Consider the following 18,672-nt stretch of genomic DNA (forward strand, 5'->3'; position numbering starts at 1 on the left):
CATATGCGTTTGCTGCCGCACGCCACAGAACCCCGAATTCTTGACCCAAGAAACGGGGCGAATTGGCATTCTCGCGTCCTGGTTCGCCAGCGTGGCCGAAAGTTCGTTTAGGTGTAGCCATGTGGTAAGTACATATGCAAAGGCAAACGCAGCTCACACCACACACACATATACGCACCACCCGTCATCGCCTCGGTAGAGAGAAACAGGGCAGAGTGCTGAATGGTTTCGAAGCCAATAACGAGGCTGCTGCTTGTATGTCGTCCTAGACGTCACGAAAAAAAAAACCCTCCCCTCACTCTCCCGGAGAAAAAAAAATCTGCAACGCTTTTCCACTTGTAATTTTTTTCTGTTATGTATTGGAAACAGACTTACCTGTTTGGAACCCGTCTGCAGCTTAAGCTAGCGGTTTTCCTGCCAACTCCCGTCGAATCGATCTCTGTGTTCACCGTGGCTGACCACCCCCCACCAATCCCCAACCGCGGCGTATAGCGGATGCATAATGTGCAGGGAAGACGTCGCCCGAGCACACGAACACGATCCTGATAGGCAGGACTGATCTGCCCTGCCTGGAGCCTCTTGGGGAAAGAGTGATTACCTAGTATTAGTATTAGTATTAGTATTATTATTTTCACGTTACGTAGTGTACCTATGGTAATCTAGACGTAGTACATACCTATGTATTTACCTACCTACATACTTCCATCCTTACTTTGCACAGTCCTAGACTTTATTTAACGGTGTTTTATATACCGCCCTCTATGGCCGGCCCCCTTATACAAAGCAGGCTCCCCCATCCCCGGACTTCCTCGCCTCGTTTTTTTCTTCACTTTCTATGATACACGGGTGACTGTCACTCACTCTTATAGAGGTTTGGTGGTAATACCATACCATACTATACCTTAACTCAACTTATATCTTTGCCTCTTACAAGGTCGACCCTTGTTGTCTAAGACACTCAAGGCAAGCAAGCAAGGCTGTTTGTTAGCAGTGGCTTCGCCCCCAAACATCAAACTCCAGCGATTCTACTTCCAGGCATAAAAGGAAGCTTGCATCCCACCATGAACCAGCGCCCGGAACTACGACGGAACGGGTCCTTCGACTCGGACACGTCCTCGTTCTACTCGGTACGCTCGGGAGACTCGGCGTACTCCGTCTGGTCGTCTTCAGAGTCTGACTCCTTCGTCTGGAGGGACGACCCCTACGGGTTCTACGGGGTCGGCGGTGCCGTTACGCGGTACGTCGACGATCGTGACGACCAGCGCAAACGGTTCGCCGCGCACATTCTAAGCGGGCCGTTTGCCCAGTTCTACAAGAAGAAGCGACATGCGAGCTCTCACGCCCGACCAGGCCGCAGCACACACAGCTCGCGCTCCAGCTCGCGTTCTAGCACAAACAGTGTTAGTCCAGGAAGAGGCCACCATCACGATCCCCGTTTCCACTCCCGGCCTCCTAGCGCCGGGCCCCAGTACCACCAGGAGCAGTTTCGCGAGGAACAATTTCACGAGGAGCAGTTCCAAGAAGAACAGTTCCACGAGGCATCCTTCCACCAGCCGCCTTTCCATCCAGGTTTCCACGGAGGACCACCCCCTCCCCCGCCGCCACCACCACCCGCTGCACCCGCCGGGTTCGAAGGCGGCTTCATCCAGCTTGGCGGCGGTCCTCCACCACCACCACCACCTCAAGACCCAGTCTGGGGTAACGACGCAGGCTACGGGCCCGGAGTACGTGTTTACGATTAATGACTTATGACGACGACCAAGTGTTGTTGCGACGTGGAACTCTTTTACTGTAATGTTTACGTATGACTGGGAAATCTCATGACTACACAGAATGGACGAGACGGTTTCAAATTCTATCTATTCAGCGCGATCTTTGGGTGGATTTTTGTTCTTGTTGTTGTCTGGGGGTGTAGGGAGGGGTGTACGGCATTTACGAGGGCTCTTTTGTATTGGGACGGGAAATCTATCCATGTGTCCTTGAGCAAGCATGACAGGCCAACCAGTCCTGCGACGAATCGCAGAGAGAAACAATAGCAACAGCAGCAGTGGACAGTTGCGAGGACGAAGTCGTTCCTTGCAAATGAATATACTTAATCTGCTACTACATACAAGGTAGAAAGAGTATGTAATGATCCCATCCCATTCAGGTACCCAGCGCACGGATGGGATGGCCGGCGGGTATGTATGTATGTAGGTATGTAGCGGGCAGTTGAATCTTGGCCTTGGATAATGATAGGTAGCAAAATTCCAATATTTTGTTCGACTCCACCGCATACATACATAGCGAATGCCATCGCAGCAGTAGCGATTGCCAGTTGTCACCTACAAGACAAGCTGTGAGAAGCAATCGTCCCTGCTGGGCTACCCTGACAAGACGGACGGGCATGCTTGCATAAGATTTAATGGAGCTCGCATGGATCCATTGGAGGAGGCGATATTCAGGTTTCGATATATGTAGTAAGGATCGTGGCCTTACTATATACATATTTGACACGGACCTCTCTAAACAAACCCATGGTTAAACAAACGTATAAGAGAGAGAGAGAGAGGTTGTGGAAATGAAATCGGAGTAAGTTAAGTCAGTCAGACTGGTATGTAAGTCTGAACAAGTAATATGTCCTGTATAGCTAGCTGACTGCATTAAAACTCCGTATATGTATGTATAGTCCTAGGTATTAATTATGTTAGTTATATTTCGGTGACAGCAAAGCTAATTATGCAATGCAAGTACATAGCGTTTCTTGGCTGGGCTGAGTATTCGGCGGGTGGGAACATAAGCCACGCTTACGGGACCATGTAGGTATATGCCTTCTCACTTACTTCTACCTACTCCGTAGTCCGCGGCTGAGGACTCCCCGTCCCTTGATAATTATTAGGCAGTCAGTCGACCCCGCAAACAAGGCAGATACATACCGTATACCGTCGACCTTCTTGGTTGCCTCCCGAAGTCTCAGAGCTTATGTACATACATGTTCGGCTTCACCTTAATGCATGCTGCACACTTGCGCCTCTTGAAGATAATATTCCCTGGTAGAATTTTCGCTATGGCAGGGGTAAATTGCCATCACATAGTAGATTAATACCCTGATCCCCTGATTCCCTGATCACTAAGGCTAGTAAAGGTAGGTGTCAACGGCGATATTGAGGCTCAAGCCGAGTGAGTGTGAGCCAAGTTTGAATTGGTCAACAAGATGTATTATAACGGCAACCCCGATCTACAGGCCATCTTCAGGCTTAGGTGCCCTTGGCGGTCTGACATCACCCTTTTATTTGTTACATCCGAGTTGAAGTATGTATTTTCGACAATGTTAGATACCTATACATAGTGCGCCACTTTTTTTTTTTTTTCCGTTTAACACTACTCTCTTCTTTGCCCTGTTTGTCTAACCCATCTTGTATATGAGTGGCAGATGAGTCTTACACCATCCAGTCATACGGCTATTCGGACCCATGGTCGGCTTTGTGCAGGTTTAACAGCCACTGAATAATCAACGCTATAGTCTGACTTAACCAATAAACTATTGTCTTGATGATTGTGGACCCCTCTCCCTCCCTCTCTCTTAGAGTTGGATCGGTATTAGGACAGTAACTTTAATGACACAGTATAGATCGATTAAAAAAACAGCATATCCACTTTGCACGTGAGATAAGTCAACTGTGCACCGCCAGAATGCCGTCAAAAGCATGTCCCACTGTAATTTTTCAACTTTATTCTTTATTCTAGTTCACTCAAATAACTTTATCAACTTTTATAAAAGCTGAATAAAGCTTTTGTAAAATAAAATTTGATCAATTTAGTTTAGCATAGGAATTTTCAATACTTTTCCCTTTTTAATTTGGTTGAAAAATCAGATTATAAACTGAGTATGTATGCTATTGGTTTGGGTTGAGCGAACGGGCTGGCCGTGCGTGGTAGCTTTTGGTTGTGGCTTATCTCACGTGCAAAGTGGATATACTGTTTCTTTAGTCTATCTGCGCTGTGTCTTTAAACTTACTGGTATTGGGAATGCATAGCATCATGCTATACATGTATAGATTTATAGATTGTCTGTGGTTTGTCTGTGGTTGCCTGAAACTTTTTGGATATCTGAAATAGATATATATAAACATCCATTGCTTCCATTCAACTGAACAAAATAAATCCTTCCTCACAACAGCAGTACCCAATACGAAGTAACCCTTTTATAACCCAAGCCAAACGAACGTAACATCAAACTAAAGCCCAAATCTATTATCTCCTATAATCTCGTCAGCCTTAAAATTCTTACATATCTTCAGTAGCTGGGTGTTGCCGCCAGGCCTTTTGTTAGCCGTCATGGCAACTACTCAAGGGTCTTCTCCTTGGACCAATGAGTCCGCCGGTCCAACTTACGCTCCTGGGACTTCACAATCACCTCAGCTAGCGATGCTCGATTTATTCTTCCCGGGCTTCTCTGTCGTCGCCGGCGCGGTACAGAAGTACCTTCGCATCGATCTTAACTTATATATCCCACTAGTGCTTATTGTAGGCGCCTTAACACTTGTATGGAATTATATGAGTTCATACTTGTGGGAGCAAGTTGAATCCCATCTTATGTCTGTCGTCGACATCCGAACCGATGACGAGATCTACAATATCCTTATGGCCTGGGTGGCTAAGCAGAGATTCTCGCGGAGTGCCCGGCGATTCGTAGTGAACACTAACTTAAACTCCCGAAGCTGGTTTTTGTGGTACGATTACGACGACGATGAGGATGAAGAAGGCATTGACGAAATAACAAATTCACGAAAGAAGAAAGGCTTGGCATACACGCCTTCTTTTGGTAGCCACTACTTCTGGTATCGCGGTCGCCTCCTTCTATTCCGCAGGACAGCAAACAGAGAACAGAACTCGTTCATGCTTGTTAGCGAACGTGAGGAGATATCAATTTCATGCTTCGGCCGAAGTCCCTGGATTCTGAAAGACCTTCTCCTGGAGGCTCGCCAACTATACCTGCAGAAGGATGAACGAAAGACCCAGATCTACCGCGGAACGCTTAAGCCAGGATCTACCGAACCAAACTGGCAGAGGTGTATGTCTCGTGCCTCTCGTCCCTTTTCGACAGTGATCCTGAACGAAAAGACGAAGCAAGACCTTATTGATGATGTTACCGACTATCTCCATCCCGCAACGCAGCGTTGGTACGCAAATAGAGGTATCCCATACCGCCGTGGCTACTTGCTGTACGGCCCCCCTGGCACGGGAAAGAGCTCGCTCAGCCTCGCCCTAGCCGGCTTTTTCAAGATGAGGATTTACATCGTCAGTCTAAGCTCTATCACAGCAAACGAGGAGAGTCTTGCGTCTCTGTTTGCTGAGCTTCCCCGTCGCTGTGTTGTACTCCTCGAGGATATCGACACGGCAGGTCTTACTCATACCCGTGAGGAAAACCAGAACCAGTCTAAGGATGATTCGGATGATATGGTCCCCGGTCAACTTACTACGGGAAATACAAACACTAGCAATGGTAGACTCTCCTTATCGGGACTGCTCAACATCCTGGATGGTGTGGCGTCTCAGGAAGGCCGTGTGTTGATTATGACCACCAACCACCTCGAAAAGTTGGATAAGGCATTAATCCGCCCTGGACGTGTTGATATGATAGTGAGGTTTGGTCTAGCAGACGAAGGGATGACTGCAGCCATTTTCCGCGCCATCTTTGCACGTTTAGATGGTGACGAGGCTCCTGAAAACACCACGGACGCACCTCTCCATCCAGAGGAAAGAGAAAAACAAGAAGCAGAGAAGGCCAAGGAGCGAGCGGATGATGATACTCGTGTGAATGCCCTGGCAGAAGAATTTTCTGCCAAAATGCCGTCACACGAATTCAGTCCAGCAGAAATCCAAGGGTATTTGATGAAGTATAAGCGTAACGCTCAAGAAGCTATTGCAAACATAGACGAATTCATCACGCAGACTCGGAAAGATCGCAAGGACAAGGAATTAAAGGAAGCCGAAGAGAAGCGGAAAGCAGAAGCGAAAGCGAAGGAAGAAAAGGAAGAAAGAAAAAGAAAAGAAGGAGAAGGAGGCAGAGGAGGCGAAAAAGAAGGAGAGTGAGAAGACGATAGACTCGGCAACTACTTCAACCTCGTCCGAAACAGCCGATAAGAAGGAGGTGGTACAGGGAGAATCAAAAGATGATAAACCTTTGGTTGAGAAGAAACCAGAGGTGAAAGCTGAGAAAGAACAAGGTCACGAGAGACATGATTCCGGCTATGCAACGCCGTCAAGCGCCGAGCCGTGATAATAGTGTACAGTGGGTCGAAAAAATAAACGTCAAATGGGTATATAATCAAAGGTATACAAATTTAAAACTTATATATTTATTTTAATTAAATTAATAAAAATATAAGCTTTATATAATAAAATATATTAGTTAATATAGTAAATTAATACATTTTTGTCATAAGTTTTAAATGAACATAAGTGTATAAAATAAAAATTAAAAAAAAATAATTTAAATAAAAAATATTTAAATTAAATATAATTAATTGTAATTAAACTTAATTAAAATAAAAAATATTTACATAATTATTTTAATTTAAAACGGTTTTTAATATAATTTTTATATAATTATAACTTATATGGTTATTATAATAACTTTATTTTTTAATTATTCTTTTAAAAAAATGGTATATTAAAATGATTTTACATACAAAATCGACATTTTTTAAAAAACCTTTATTTTAATATTTTTAATTATTTCAATAAAATTTTTAAAATAAATTTAAATAGGTTATTTAATGTGTTTTATATTCATTTAATTTATTTAATTTTAATATTAATTATTATAATACATATTTAATTAATATAAATATGTAAACATAGTGACTTTTGGTGTAAAAAAGCCATTTGACGTTTATTTTTTCGAGTCACTGTATATATCTTATTAAATCTTGGAGTAGCGTTTCATAGGAGGCATAGCGGTTGAACTACACTTAGATAATGTATAAGTAAAACAATTGAGTTGGTCTTATACAATGTTGAGCTAAAGTCCAACGTTGTGGTACTGTAAGGGAAAATCCAAACGATGAAGAAAGTGGCCTGATGTGTTACACTGATAAGTTATAGATGCTGATCTATTATGCCTATTTGTTGGTCAGTCGACGTATTGATTCGTAAGCTAAACGATGGAAGACGGGTTATTTGTATGTTGGCCTGTATGTTGGAAGCTATATATGTACTACAGATGTAGGGATATTATGTTAGGAGGTAGGGAGTAATAATTGTATAAATTAGGTAGATAGTGAAGAAAAAAAAAGATAGCTAATTCCGAGCCATGTGGCTAACCCAGATTGCTACTACCTAAATAGGTAGTTTCCGAGTAAGTCTGCAACTAGACATGTAGTAATCGTATCATGGAAAGAACCAAGCCACGCCGTCATTTAGCTTGAAGCTAAGCAGATCGTGCCTGAGTTATCTGCCAATTACGTTCACCACACTTCACCACTTTTGGTTACACTGAATTGCCCTTCGAAAACAAATCACTCGCGAAACCGTACACTACGTACACTACTACAGCAGGGAGAAATTTACAAGTCACGAAGGATGGCGGAATGAGCGCCTAATAGCCACGATTGTTCATGTGAAGAGAAAACCAATGAAGCTATTACTTATTATGGTATGTTAACTAGGTACCTAGGTAGTTATAGATATGGTAAGTTACTCGAGTTCCCAATACATGTTAGACTATGCAACATGAAACCAATATAAACTTTATCTATGCACAAGACATGTTAGACGACGTTACACCTTTGCGCCTGAACTTTAGGCTACTGTGTACAACACAGACCTATTTATCGATGCTGCAGATTTTTAAAGTGGCGTACTTAAGCCTATATATTGCGGAAGGTATAACCTATCAATTAAGCTTTGTGTAACTTCACTTGAGATCTTTGACTTATAGAAAGCTTTACGTGTCGTAGACCTTGATAGAATCATGATGCTAGCTGCATAGGAAGGTACATATGCACTCCAAAGTGAGATATATTATTTATAAAAATTTACACCTGTAGAGCCTCGATATCGGAGGTAGTAAAACTAGGACCTTTTTTCTTTTCTTTTTTTTTTCTCTTTACGCGCGCGCGTTCTTTAAACTTAACCATGACTAAAAGTAAATAAATTGAAAAACTATGTACAAGTGCATACGCGTAGGGTTAGGAGCTACTTAAGTAATTGCCAATTGTACTTCGTACATTAAACTTAAAATCTGGTGGGGCATAGGTACCTGCCAACAAGTAAACTAAACTAATCAGATAAGGTATTAGTTCACATCATTTCTCTCCCCTTTCCTGCCCTTTCCCGTCCTTCAAAATATCAACAGGTTTTTTTTTTTGTTGGCCGTCTTCACAATTTCGGTTCGTCCCATCTCATCCGTTCATTTCTCCTTTTTCGCTTAAAAGAGGTAGACGCATACGACCCGTGTTGTGCCATCAGCTCGTGGCAAGCATCCTCATAATACCACATTAATACTGCAGATAAGACCTGATAGGTGAGTTCAATTAACAGAACCAGCAAAACCAGTCAAAAACCCCTGGCGGTTTACAACACCTCTTACCAGATTCCCCCACTTGGATCGGCACACATGCAATTCCAGACTGGGCGTCGCAAACAAATGCTCGGGTCTGCCCCTGTCTACTTGCATTGGGTTCCATTGCCAAATTGGCGGTGAATCCAGCCTTCCGAATTCAAACCCTGCCACATGCTTGTGCTTGTGCTAATAACACTACCCGCTTCCCACAGATAGATATACAATTTGTTTGGCATCGAATATTTTCCCTGCTGCCAAAACAACTTTCTTCACAGCCCTACCACCACGAATACCCATTGTTGTTTGAAACCATGGCCTCCCGTCCTCAGAACATTGGCATTAAGGCCATCGAGCTTTACTTCCCTAGCCAGGTAAGATATTCTATCACTAAAGCCAATATTGTCCTTCCCCTCCGACATCGCACGACACACCAATGGACCCTGAATAGAGCCCCTTACTGACACTCGTACCCCTCAGTATGTCGAACAATCCGAGCTCGAGAAGTTCGATGGTGTTAGCACTGGCAAATACACTATTGGTCTTGGTCAGACCAAGATGACCTTCTGCGATGACCGAGAAGGTTAGTTATTGTGCCATTGCTAGATCCAAGCGACTCTCGCACGTGTGCTAAGATGGCCACTTATAGACATCTACTCCATGGCCTTGACTGCCACCTCCAAGCTGTTGAAGAATTACAGCATCGACCCTAACTCCATTGGCCGTCTCGAGGTCGGTACCGAGACCATCCTCGACAAGTCCAAGTCCGTCAAGTCTGTCTTGATGCAGCTGTTCGGCGAAAACACCAACATTGAGGGTGTCGACACCTTGAATGCTTGCTATGGTGGTACAAACGCTTTCTTCAATACTGTTAACTGGATGGAATCTTCCGCCTGGGACGGAAGAGACGCAATCGTCGTAGCCGGTGACATTGCCCTTTATGCCAAGGGTAATGCCAGGCCGACTGGTGGTGCTGGTTGCATTGCTCTGCTGGTCGGCCCTGACGCTCCCATCGTCGTTGATGCCGGTCTGCGTGGAACATACATGCAGCACGTGTATGATTTCTACAAGCCTGACCTTACTAGCGAGTACCCCTATGTCGATGGCCACTACTCGGTCAACTGCTACACCGAAGCTCTTGACGCTGCCTACCGAGCGTATTGCAAGCGCGAGACTCAGCTGAAGAACGCAGCAAACGGTCATGCCAACGGAAATGGTGCCGCCGCCGCCGACGGTACCAAGACTGCCCTAGACCGTTTCGACTACGTAGCTTTCCACTCTCCGACGTGCAAGGTCGTCCAGAAGTCCTACGCACGTCTCTTATACCACGACTACCTCGCAGACCCTGATAGCCCAGCCTTTGCCGAGGTCCCTGGCGACATCCGGGATATGGACTACAACAAGTCCTTGTCCGACAAGGTGGTTGAGAAGACCTTCATGGCTCTCACCAAGAAGCGCTTCAACGAGCGCGTCTCACCCTCCATCCAAGTATCCACCAACTGTGGTAACATGTACACTGCCAGCTTGTGGGGTGGCCTTGCTAGTCTTATCTCTTACATCGATAGCGCCACTCTTCAAGGAAAGCGTATCGGACTGTTCAGCTACGGCTCTGGTTTGGCTGCCAGTTTCCTCTCGGTGCGCGTCAATGGAAACACAGAACATATTGCAAAGGTTCTGGATATCCAGAACAAGCTGGCTGCGAGGCGGGCTGTTCCTCCCGAGACATACGAAGCTGTAAGTTGCAAGCTATCCAATTTTGATGACATTCAAACTAACAATTTTCAGTTCTGCGAGTTGCGCCACAAGGCTCACCTACAGAAGAACTATACCCCTCAAGGTGACGTGTCAACTCTAGCTGGTACTTACTACCTAGAGAAGGTCGACGACATGTTCAAGCGAACCTACGCGATCAAGGCATAAATAAGAAAGAAAAAAACCTAATAAATGCGATTTACATCCTATATAGACAGGTATTAATGAGCCGGGATACTACCTAGACTAGTATGGTTGGCAATTCCTAGAGTCGAAGCTTATGGCACGAAGATCATGCATACTGCATGAGAGCCGGTTGTGAGATAAGAGGGCTACTAATAGGGTTGGGTGATGATTGATGAATACCCGACTTGTACATACTAGGAATGATTCCTGCGATGACTCGCTCAAAGAGCTTAATGAAGATGCTGATAGAGAGTCGAATAGTTACTGTTTTTTAAATGTGTTGTAGTTGGTGATATGATTCAGTAATATGCTATTTTTAATGTGCTGTGTCTCGATTCTGATTTACATGTCTTATCGTTGAATTTCTAAGACAACTAGTCCCTACTTGCTTGATAATGTTGGAATACACGTAGTCTCGAAGCAGTAGTTATAACACCAAAACATATAGTTTGCGTTCAGTTGGATTGACTCATTCAAATCGTGAATAATAGGGAAAAACACATGTATAGTAAGTCTGATCCTACATTATTGTCGGAACGAGAAGGTTACCTAGGTAGATCGACCGGCAAGGTCTTTCACGACAATAGCTTCCGATATCTGAATCAAATAGCTTGCCTATCTACTCTATACTCATGGCAATGACCAAAGGTACCTAATATATGCTGTACGCCCCTAATAGTATAAGTCCAATAGTAGGAAGCATATCCACTACTCCCTCCCACACTACGTCGACTTTGCCTTCCCCGTCTTAGCCTCGCCGGCTTCTCCCGTCCACTTCCACGTCGCCCGTCGATGCAGCAAGTAGTCTTTGCTCTGGATCGCCTTCCAGATCCCCCAGAGCCCACCGATCGGCCACAGGGCTTTGAGCCAGGGCTTCCACCCCCGCAGCACCGCGTCGTCGTTGTCGACTTTCACGCTGACTTTGTCGTAGACGTTGGGGAGACTCGTAGCGAGGTATTTCTGCCGTAGCGCCTCGTATTGCTTCTGCTGGGCGGACCCGTAGACGCGCCAGAATTCGGATGGCGGGTAGTACGTGTGTGCGTACAGCCACTTGGTGCCGCCGAGCTCGTCGATGCGGCGCTCCAGGGCGCGGTTCGCCCGGATGAACAAGTTGCGGTCTGAGGGGCCCCAGCCCCAGACGCCGATGTTGAGCATTTCGCCGTGTGCCGCTTTTTCTTTCCCTTTCCCTCCGTCTCGTAGGTGGGGGTGGAAACTCGGGCCGGAAGGCGTCTTTAGCGGACACAGCCATAGCGGCCAAATGGCTAGCTCGTCCGACACGTAGTTGATGAAGGGCTCGGCGGACTCGTACGGCATGCCGACGTCTTGCACGATGAAGCGCGCGCTTTCGCCGCTGCCGTGGAGTGCGCGGTACAGCATCCGCGTGTGCATGAAGTCGTCTAGGAACCACCGGAAGAACCGGTTGAAGGGCACAGGATTGAAGAAATCGAAGGCAGCTTTGCCAACCCAGAACCCACCACGGTCGTATCGGAAGAGGTATTCGGATAATGGGATATACTCGGTTACTGTGCTTTCGGATGAAGAGCTTTCGGGTGAGGAGGAGGAGGAGGATAAGGTCTTGGTGATATCCTGTACGTGCAAGTAAAACCACGGGTCCCGCGGGTGACTAAACGTCTGCACGCGCTCGTCCTCGGACGGCAAGTCATCCGTCATCTTCCCACTCACAATAACACCATGGTCTTTCGAGAACAAAATCCCATCGACGTAATCATTCCCCTTCTCAGCAGCACACCTCCCGAATCGCGCTAACCGCCTCCTCCACGCTACTCGTCCGTCTATACGTCGTGCGCACAAACTTCTTAGCCTCGATAAGATTCAACTCCAACAACGTCGTCGTCCCCAACGTCCCCAGCGCGCCGGCCGCCCCCCGGAATAAATCCTCGTACTCGTCCCCCTTGTCCGGACGCGCGGTAACGACCTCCCCGTCCGGGAGAACCATCTCCACGGACCGGACCGTCTCGTCAAAGTACCCGTGGCGGAAACTACTGCTCTCGCCGGCGGTGCCCGCGAACCCGCCCCCGCGGTGATTCCCGGGAACTCCATGACGATGGGAGGCACGAGGCCGTGCGGCAGCGTGGACTCGACGAGCCGGTCCATGGGGACGTTTGGCTCTACCAAGGCGGTGCGCGCGGCCGCGTCTACCGAGAGGACATTGCGTAGGCCGCTGATGTCGACGACGCGAACGCCGGCTTTTTGGTGCGGCGGCCGCGTCGAGTTCGTGCTGCCGTGCCAGATGCGGTACGGCTCCGACCGCTCGAACAACGAGCGCACTGTTGCGGAGACTAGGCGCACGGCTTGTCGGTGGTGTTCCATTGGGGAAGAGTTATGGAAAGTGGACGACCTCCTATTTTAGGTGTTGATATGTGTAGGTAGGTACCCGAGTAGTAAAGACTTTAAGCTGACTTTACATATATACCTATCTAAAGTTGACTTTGTATATAGGTATCTAACTATATGTAGGTAAAACCGGGTTTTGTACCTATAAGGTATGAGTTGAGCGAGCGTACGTGTATGGTACAACATGAAGGAACTACAACTCCGAGGGATGATGGTTAGTAGGGCCTTTCACTCCTCTACATTGGATATCTACCTATGCAATATCTTACAGATGAGGAAACACCCTCCTGCTGTGGTGGTTATTTCGTGACTTGTATGTAGGAAGATAAGTAGATTTATGGATTTTGCCTTTGATAGGTTAGGTAAATGTGAGTACAGTATCTCTCTTAAAGATTTGGCTGAAACGTATTGCGGGTCGGTGTGGAAGGCAGCTACCTAGTGTACCGTAGCGGCAGTATATGGGTTTTAGGAAGGATTCCATACATAGATTATTATATTACCCATAATAAAGGTTAAAATGGGTAATATTATATTTTATAAAATTATAATTTTTTTATAAAAAATTATTCTTTTTTTAGGAATGATTCTTAGGAATTAAAAGCTTTAATTAGTTGAAATAAGTGGGATTTAGGTTATGTAACCCTAAAAAACCTTAAAAATCAAAAAGCTAAAATGTTTGGGACTCGAACCTTAAGCTTTTAACCCCATTATATACCCTATTAATACGGGAGTGTTTTAATTAAGTTAATAGCTTTAATAGGTGGCCAATCTTTTAATACTATTAAAAGTTTACCTGTTTTTAAACTTTATTATTTATACTTTCATTTTTTTAATATTATAATAATATTTTATTTAATTAAGATTTTAATTTCCGTACAAAAAAGGATATCTTATATAAAAATCATTTCACCCCTTAAATATTATATTTTAAAACCACATTTTGCCGGTATAATAAATACCGTAACGGTAATGTATGGGTTTTAAAAAAGATTCCATGCGTAAATTATTTATTACTTATAATAAAAGTTAAAATAAATAATATTATATTTTATAAAATTATAATTCTTTTATAAAAAATTATTCTTTTCCCAAAAATAATTCCTAAAAATTAAAAGTTTTGATTGGTTGAAATAAGTGGGATTTAGGTTATATAACCCCGAAAAACTTTAAAAATTAAAAAAGTTAAAATGTTTGGGACTCGAACCCCAAGCTTTTAACCTCATTATATACTTTATTAATGTAAAAATGTTTTAATTAAACTAACAGTTTTAATAGGTGGCCAATCTTTTAGTACTATTAAAAATTTACCTATTTTTAAACTTTATTACCTATACTTTTATTTTTTTAATATTATAATAATATTTTATTTAATTAAGATTTTAATTCCCGTATAAAAAAGGATATCCTATACAAAAATCATTCCACCCCCCAAATATCATATCTCAAAACCACATTTTGCCGGTATGGTATGTACTGAATATCGTCCCTCGGCGTTATAGATGTAGCATCTCACAGAGGTTATGTACTTGAGCTATAAATCTTTTATGGAAAGGTACATTAGATGCTTACTTAGGTACCCAGGCACCTGCACAACTAGTACCCACTTATCAGCTTGTGTTACCACATGTAGGTACGGAAACTTAAAGTAACGTAAGCAGGGTTGTGTTGTGTACCTGAATGCTTAGGCGCGATCCGAACCGCTTCGGTGCTATATCCGCTGGGTTGGGGGAGTTAGTCAGCTTTTATCATTGTTACATTTCACGTTATCTTCCAGAAATAATGTTTGTTTGAAAATCTTACTAACTATTAGGTATGTACCTACTTCCAAGACAGATTATGTAGTAACTAGCTAGTTAATTGTAAATATACAAGAGAATTCTATCGTTGTGTTCTTGATATTTCAGTCTTCAAAATAAGACCTAGTTATCCCTATCTATAACAATAAAGAAATACGTACACCGAATAACATTATGTATCTCCATTCATTCCCATTTATACTCAAGACGTAAAAAAAACATACACATCGTCTACAGCCCTCCTCATTATAAATAAAGCCGAGAGCTCATAACTTTGATGGCACATCAGGAGCCGGCGCAACAGGTGTTTCTTGTACCGAAATCCTCTGTCGAGCCAGCTCCCTTACTTCCTCGTCGCTATGCGGGGTCAGCTTGTCCACATTTATTTCCAGTTCCTCTAGAGTCTTCGCCTTGATTGCCGTATAAGACGGCTTGATGTTCTTCGGGTCTTTGCACACAGCCTTGACGAAATTCGCGTAGCCTTCTCGGTTGCGCTGCGACTCGGGAAGCTTGGGTAGAAGCTCCTCGAACACGTGCGGCATCGCTTGGTACTCCTCAAACACCACCGTTACGCCATCCCTGGCGAGCTTCGACGCGAAATACTTGATCTCGTCTTCGAGGCTCTCCCAGCCGCAGGATATATACATGGGCGGGGCGCCCTCCCAGGTGTCGTTATCCATTTGTAAGCTAGCCAACGGGTGAAGTATATAGTCATCGTCGACGTAAACGTGTTTTCGGGGTGGATCAGTCGGCCATATGCTATCCGCCGGCGGTTTGTGTTCTTCCGAGAGGAGCCTTGGGGGAGGAAGATAGCACCATTTTTGGTTCCTAGTCAACGAAGGTAGACTCTGCACCATGTCTATCCATGGGGACATGCTAGCAAGACCAGCGGGTAGGGGCACTTCTCGCTCCTCGCCAAACCAATGGATCTTGCGGTTCTGGCGGCGGATCTCCAACAGCGTTCGGAGGAGTGCTAGAGCGAGGTTGCCGCCCGCGCTATCACCGCCAAATACAATGTCACCGGGAGCAACAGCTTCGTGTATCGAACCAGGAGGCGGGTAGAGGAGGGTAAAATAAGAGACGAGGGCATCCAATAGCGCGGCTGGAAACGGGTCTTGCGGTGCAAGTCGATACCTGACCGAATACGCGCGACCACCTGTCAGTTTGGTCAACCGCTTCATCAGCAACCTATGTGTCGACGGATCGCACAGATAGTAAGCCCCACCATGGAAGTACAAGATCGTCGTTGAATTCTTGCACTCCTTCATCATTTCGCGGTACTTTTGCTCCTCCGAGATCTCCGGGAGTTTCGAGTTCTTAGATGCGGCAGCTCTATATCCCGTCCATTCGGCCTCGACGGGAACAAGCTCCGGTATCTTGAACGACGGCTTCGTACCTCTTGCGCCAGGCTCGTTCAAAGCGTCGATGACCGCTAACAGGGCGTCCCGGATTCCTCGCTCGGGAGGGGGCTCAGATGCCACCGTGCTAACCCACAATCTGCCCTTGACGCCAGGGTCCTTCAAGGTCATGGCCTGGACCTCGGAAAGAGGTCTCGATTTTGATGGGTTAATCAACGACCGTATTAGCGCGACGGTCACATTGCTCTTTAAGTCCCGATACCGAGAAGTCTCGGACCCGCCGATGACATGTAACAGAATGACCTTAACGATCAAGGGAAGTTTTGGCAGGATGGCCCAGAGCAGCTCAAGCTGCCCACCAGGAGCCTTTTTCTTCTTGTCGACGGTAGAGACGGTAGATTCAGACATGGCGACGTCAGTAACCTAGATAGACCGTTCGTGGCGCTAAAAAGTATACGCGCGAGGAAAAATAGCTTTCAATACCCAGACCGTTAGGTAGTCCACGGCGGGAAATAAGAATTTATTTTCCAATTGCTCCTACGTGGCGTAAAAGGAGAATAGAATATACGGTGACGATATGTATTATATAAGACTGACCGACAAACATAGGTATGTGTATAAATCTCATATATAATGGATGACAATTCAATTCCCCCTTATATTTTTTTATGAACCCCTGTAAGTTGGTAGCTGATAATTTATATACATACCACTACCTACATAGGTCCATATGGATGTATGCCAACTCCCCTGCCGCTGACTCCGAATGAAACAATAGAACGCTGCAAGCGAAAGGTAAGCCTCGGCACCCCGAGAGACATGTACCATGTACACATTATGTGCGGGTACATCTAAATCGCCACTCTGTTATTGCCGATAGCGTTCTCCAAGACTCGGGTTTTAGTTGAATAGGGGGTAATCATTAAATATTTTCAACTAATTACTTTGCTGCTTTCATACTAAGTAAGTGAGTTCAGATTTAATAATATTTAAATAGGTTAAATACTTTTAACTGTAAAGGATTGCCTTATGGAAGAAAAGACTTCTTACTATACATATGTAGGTAACTACACCCATTTTTAAGTGACAAGCTTCTTACCGCCGGAAGACTAACATAGCGTCCTCCACTCAACGGGAACATGCAGTGTTACATTTACAGCATACCTAACTAAAGGAACACGTAAAGCGAACAATTAGACAATTTACGGCATTATAGAATCAGGTTCATTTATCCATCGAGGTCCTTAAACATACACATTTTGTCCGAAGACTCATCATGTAAAACTGCCCTATTACATCAACCAAGGCCTCGTCCTCGTTGAAATATACTGGCTTAACCCGAGAAAATGCCTTTCCTTTTTTAACTAAAAGAATCCCTAATCACAAAACAACGCCAAACAAGTGATGATTAAGTATATCTATATATGTAATTAAGAGCTAGTGCTAGGTCCAGCTTCGTTCTGCGAACCGCTCGCAGCGGCGTCCGACTTGCTCGCTGCTAGCTGCCACGCGGGAATCGATGCCTTTGTAGGAGGCATTCCGCTTGCGAAGGGAGACGTTCGCGTCGAGAAGAAGTCCTGCCTAGTGCCGTTACTCTGAGGCGAGTTCTCGTCTCGTACTGCCTGCTTCGCGTTGCTGAGATCCTTTGCTAGCATATCAACACCAGGGCTCGAGGCACCGCTAGCAGTAGGGGGCGCAACGGTGTTGACAGTCGGCTTAAGGAAGCCGTTTGTGTTGACAGAGGGCGGGGCCGGGCTAGTGCTGCTGGAATTACTCATTCGCTGGCTGATGAGAGACTTCAGACTCCTGACTTCGGTGGTGATCTCCTTTAATCGGTTGTCTGTGAATTCCTTATTCGCAGTCATAGAACTGGGGATGATCCCCTTTAAGGCCTTCATTTCCTCGCGTAGTCGGTCCGTCTCGTCTTCGTGTCGTCGGCTAGCAGATTTCGTGTCTCGCATGAATATGTCTAACTCATCTAGCACCTTGTCGAGCTTATCAGTGCGCTCTCTTTCTGAGGCCTTTAGCTCCTCTGTGTCCTTCGATAGTTGTTCGAGCGTCGCGAAGGCCTTCTCGAATTGTTCGTCCACCATCGACTTATCTTGTTCTAATTTCTCCGGTGTCGGAGGCGAGACTAGGGGGTAAAGGTAACGCTGCCATCGAGATTAGTATATCGAAGATTTATTTATGCCTGAGCTGAAGTAATCATGCCATACCTTGGAAACAGTATATAATCCGTAACTAACTCCGCCCACCACAGTGGCCATAATAAACCAATCTCGCCAATCTCTCTTAGGGACATCTGGTGGCGCTTGCCATCCGTAAGGCTGCGTCTGGTATTGGCCATAGTATGGCTGGCTTTGGGCGGGAGCGGAGGGCGCTGGTGATGGCGATGGTGATGGTGAGGATGAAGCGGGAACAGGAACTATCGATGAACCGCTCCTTGCGAAAGCGATATCGATTTCCTCTTGCGTTAAATTCTTTGATCGCAAGAAAGATAGCTTGTTCTCGATGGGGGAAGAAACCACGTTAGGATCTTGTAAGACTACATTAATTGAACATAATTTATTAGCTATGCTTCTCTGGCTCCCTATTCAAAACATCAAATAATTCAAGTGGTTGGGTTAGTTAATACTTACAATTGACCGCAGAGGCCACGACGTCCTCCCGGATTGCCATA

General features: G+C 45.2%; 6 protein-coding genes across 8 annotated transcripts; 3 read left to right on the top strand and 3 right to left on the bottom strand.

Annotated features, from left to right (window-relative positions):
- Positions 1–1,061: 1,061 nt before the first annotated feature.
- GL218_03116 (uncharacterized protein) lies at positions 1,062–1,742 on the top strand (the record flags this gene model as incomplete). 2 transcript variants are annotated; one of them, XM_033579663.1, is made up of 2 exons in its annotated part: positions 1,327–1,400; positions 1,457–1,742. In XM_033579663.1, 2 exons carry the CDS (start codon positions 1,327–1,329, stop codon positions 1,740–1,742), a joined length of 360 nt encoding a protein of 119 aa, XP_033436936.1. The 2 variants fall into 2 exon arrangements, with proteins under 2 accessions (XP_033436935.1, XP_033436936.1); XM_033579662.1 differs by having other exon boundaries at positions 1,062–1,742.
- Positions 1,743–4,317: 2,575 nt separating this feature from the next.
- Positions 4,318–6,075, top strand: GL218_03117 (putative mitochondrial chaperone BCS1-B; the record flags this gene model as incomplete). The annotated part of the gene is made up of 1 exon (XM_033579664.1): positions 4,318–6,075. The coding sequence occupies one exon, from the start codon at positions 4,318–4,320 to the stop codon at positions 6,073–6,075; it is 1,758 nt and encodes a 585-aa protein (XP_033436934.1).
- Positions 6,076–8,859: 2,784 nt separating this feature from the next.
- On the top strand, positions 8,860–10,465 carry GL218_03118 (Hydroxymethylglutaryl-CoA synthase; the record flags this gene model as incomplete). Its single annotated transcript, XM_033579665.1, has 4 exons — positions 8,860–8,919; positions 9,026–9,128; positions 9,195–10,279; positions 10,331–10,465. The coding sequence occupies 4 exons, from the start codon at positions 8,860–8,862 to the stop codon at positions 10,463–10,465; spliced, it is 1,383 nt and encodes a 460-aa protein (XP_033436927.1).
- Positions 10,466–11,206: 741 nt separating this feature from the next.
- On the bottom strand, positions 11,207–12,814 carry GL218_03119 (Delta(24)-sterol reductase; the record flags this gene model as incomplete). The annotated part of the gene is made up of 2 exons (XM_033579666.1): positions 11,207–12,276; positions 12,388–12,814. The coding sequence occupies 2 exons, from the start codon at positions 12,812–12,814 to the stop codon at positions 11,207–11,209; spliced, it is 1,497 nt and encodes a 498-aa protein (XP_033436926.1).
- A 2,086-nt stretch (positions 12,815–14,900) lies between these two features.
- Positions 14,901–16,400, bottom strand: GL218_03120 (the record flags this gene model as incomplete). 2 transcript variants are annotated; one of them, XM_033579667.1, is made up of 1 exon in its annotated part: positions 14,901–16,400. In XM_033579667.1, the coding sequence occupies one exon, from the start codon at positions 16,398–16,400 to the stop codon at positions 14,901–14,903; it is 1,500 nt and encodes a 499-aa protein (XP_033436095.1). The 2 variants fall into 2 exon arrangements, with proteins under 2 accessions (XP_033436095.1, XP_033436094.1); XM_033579668.1 differs by having other exon boundaries at positions 14,901–15,815.
- Positions 16,401–17,422: 1,022 nt separating this feature from the next.
- GL218_03121 (Peroxisomal membrane protein PER10) lies at positions 17,423–18,671 on the bottom strand (the record flags this gene model as incomplete). Its single annotated transcript, XM_033579669.1, has 3 exons — positions 17,423–18,145; positions 18,209–18,537; positions 18,632–18,671. 3 exons carry the CDS (start codon positions 18,669–18,671, stop codon positions 17,423–17,425), a joined length of 1,092 nt encoding a protein of 363 aa, XP_033436096.1.
- Between the last annotated feature and the right edge of the window lies 1 nt (position 18,672).

Source organism: Daldinia childiae (assembly GCF_008694065.1).
Source record: "Daldinia childiae strain JS-1345 chromosome Unknown Scaffold3, whole genome shotgun sequence".
Taxonomy (NCBI): Eukaryota; Fungi; Ascomycota; class Sordariomycetes; order Xylariales; family Hypoxylaceae; genus Daldinia; species Daldinia childiae.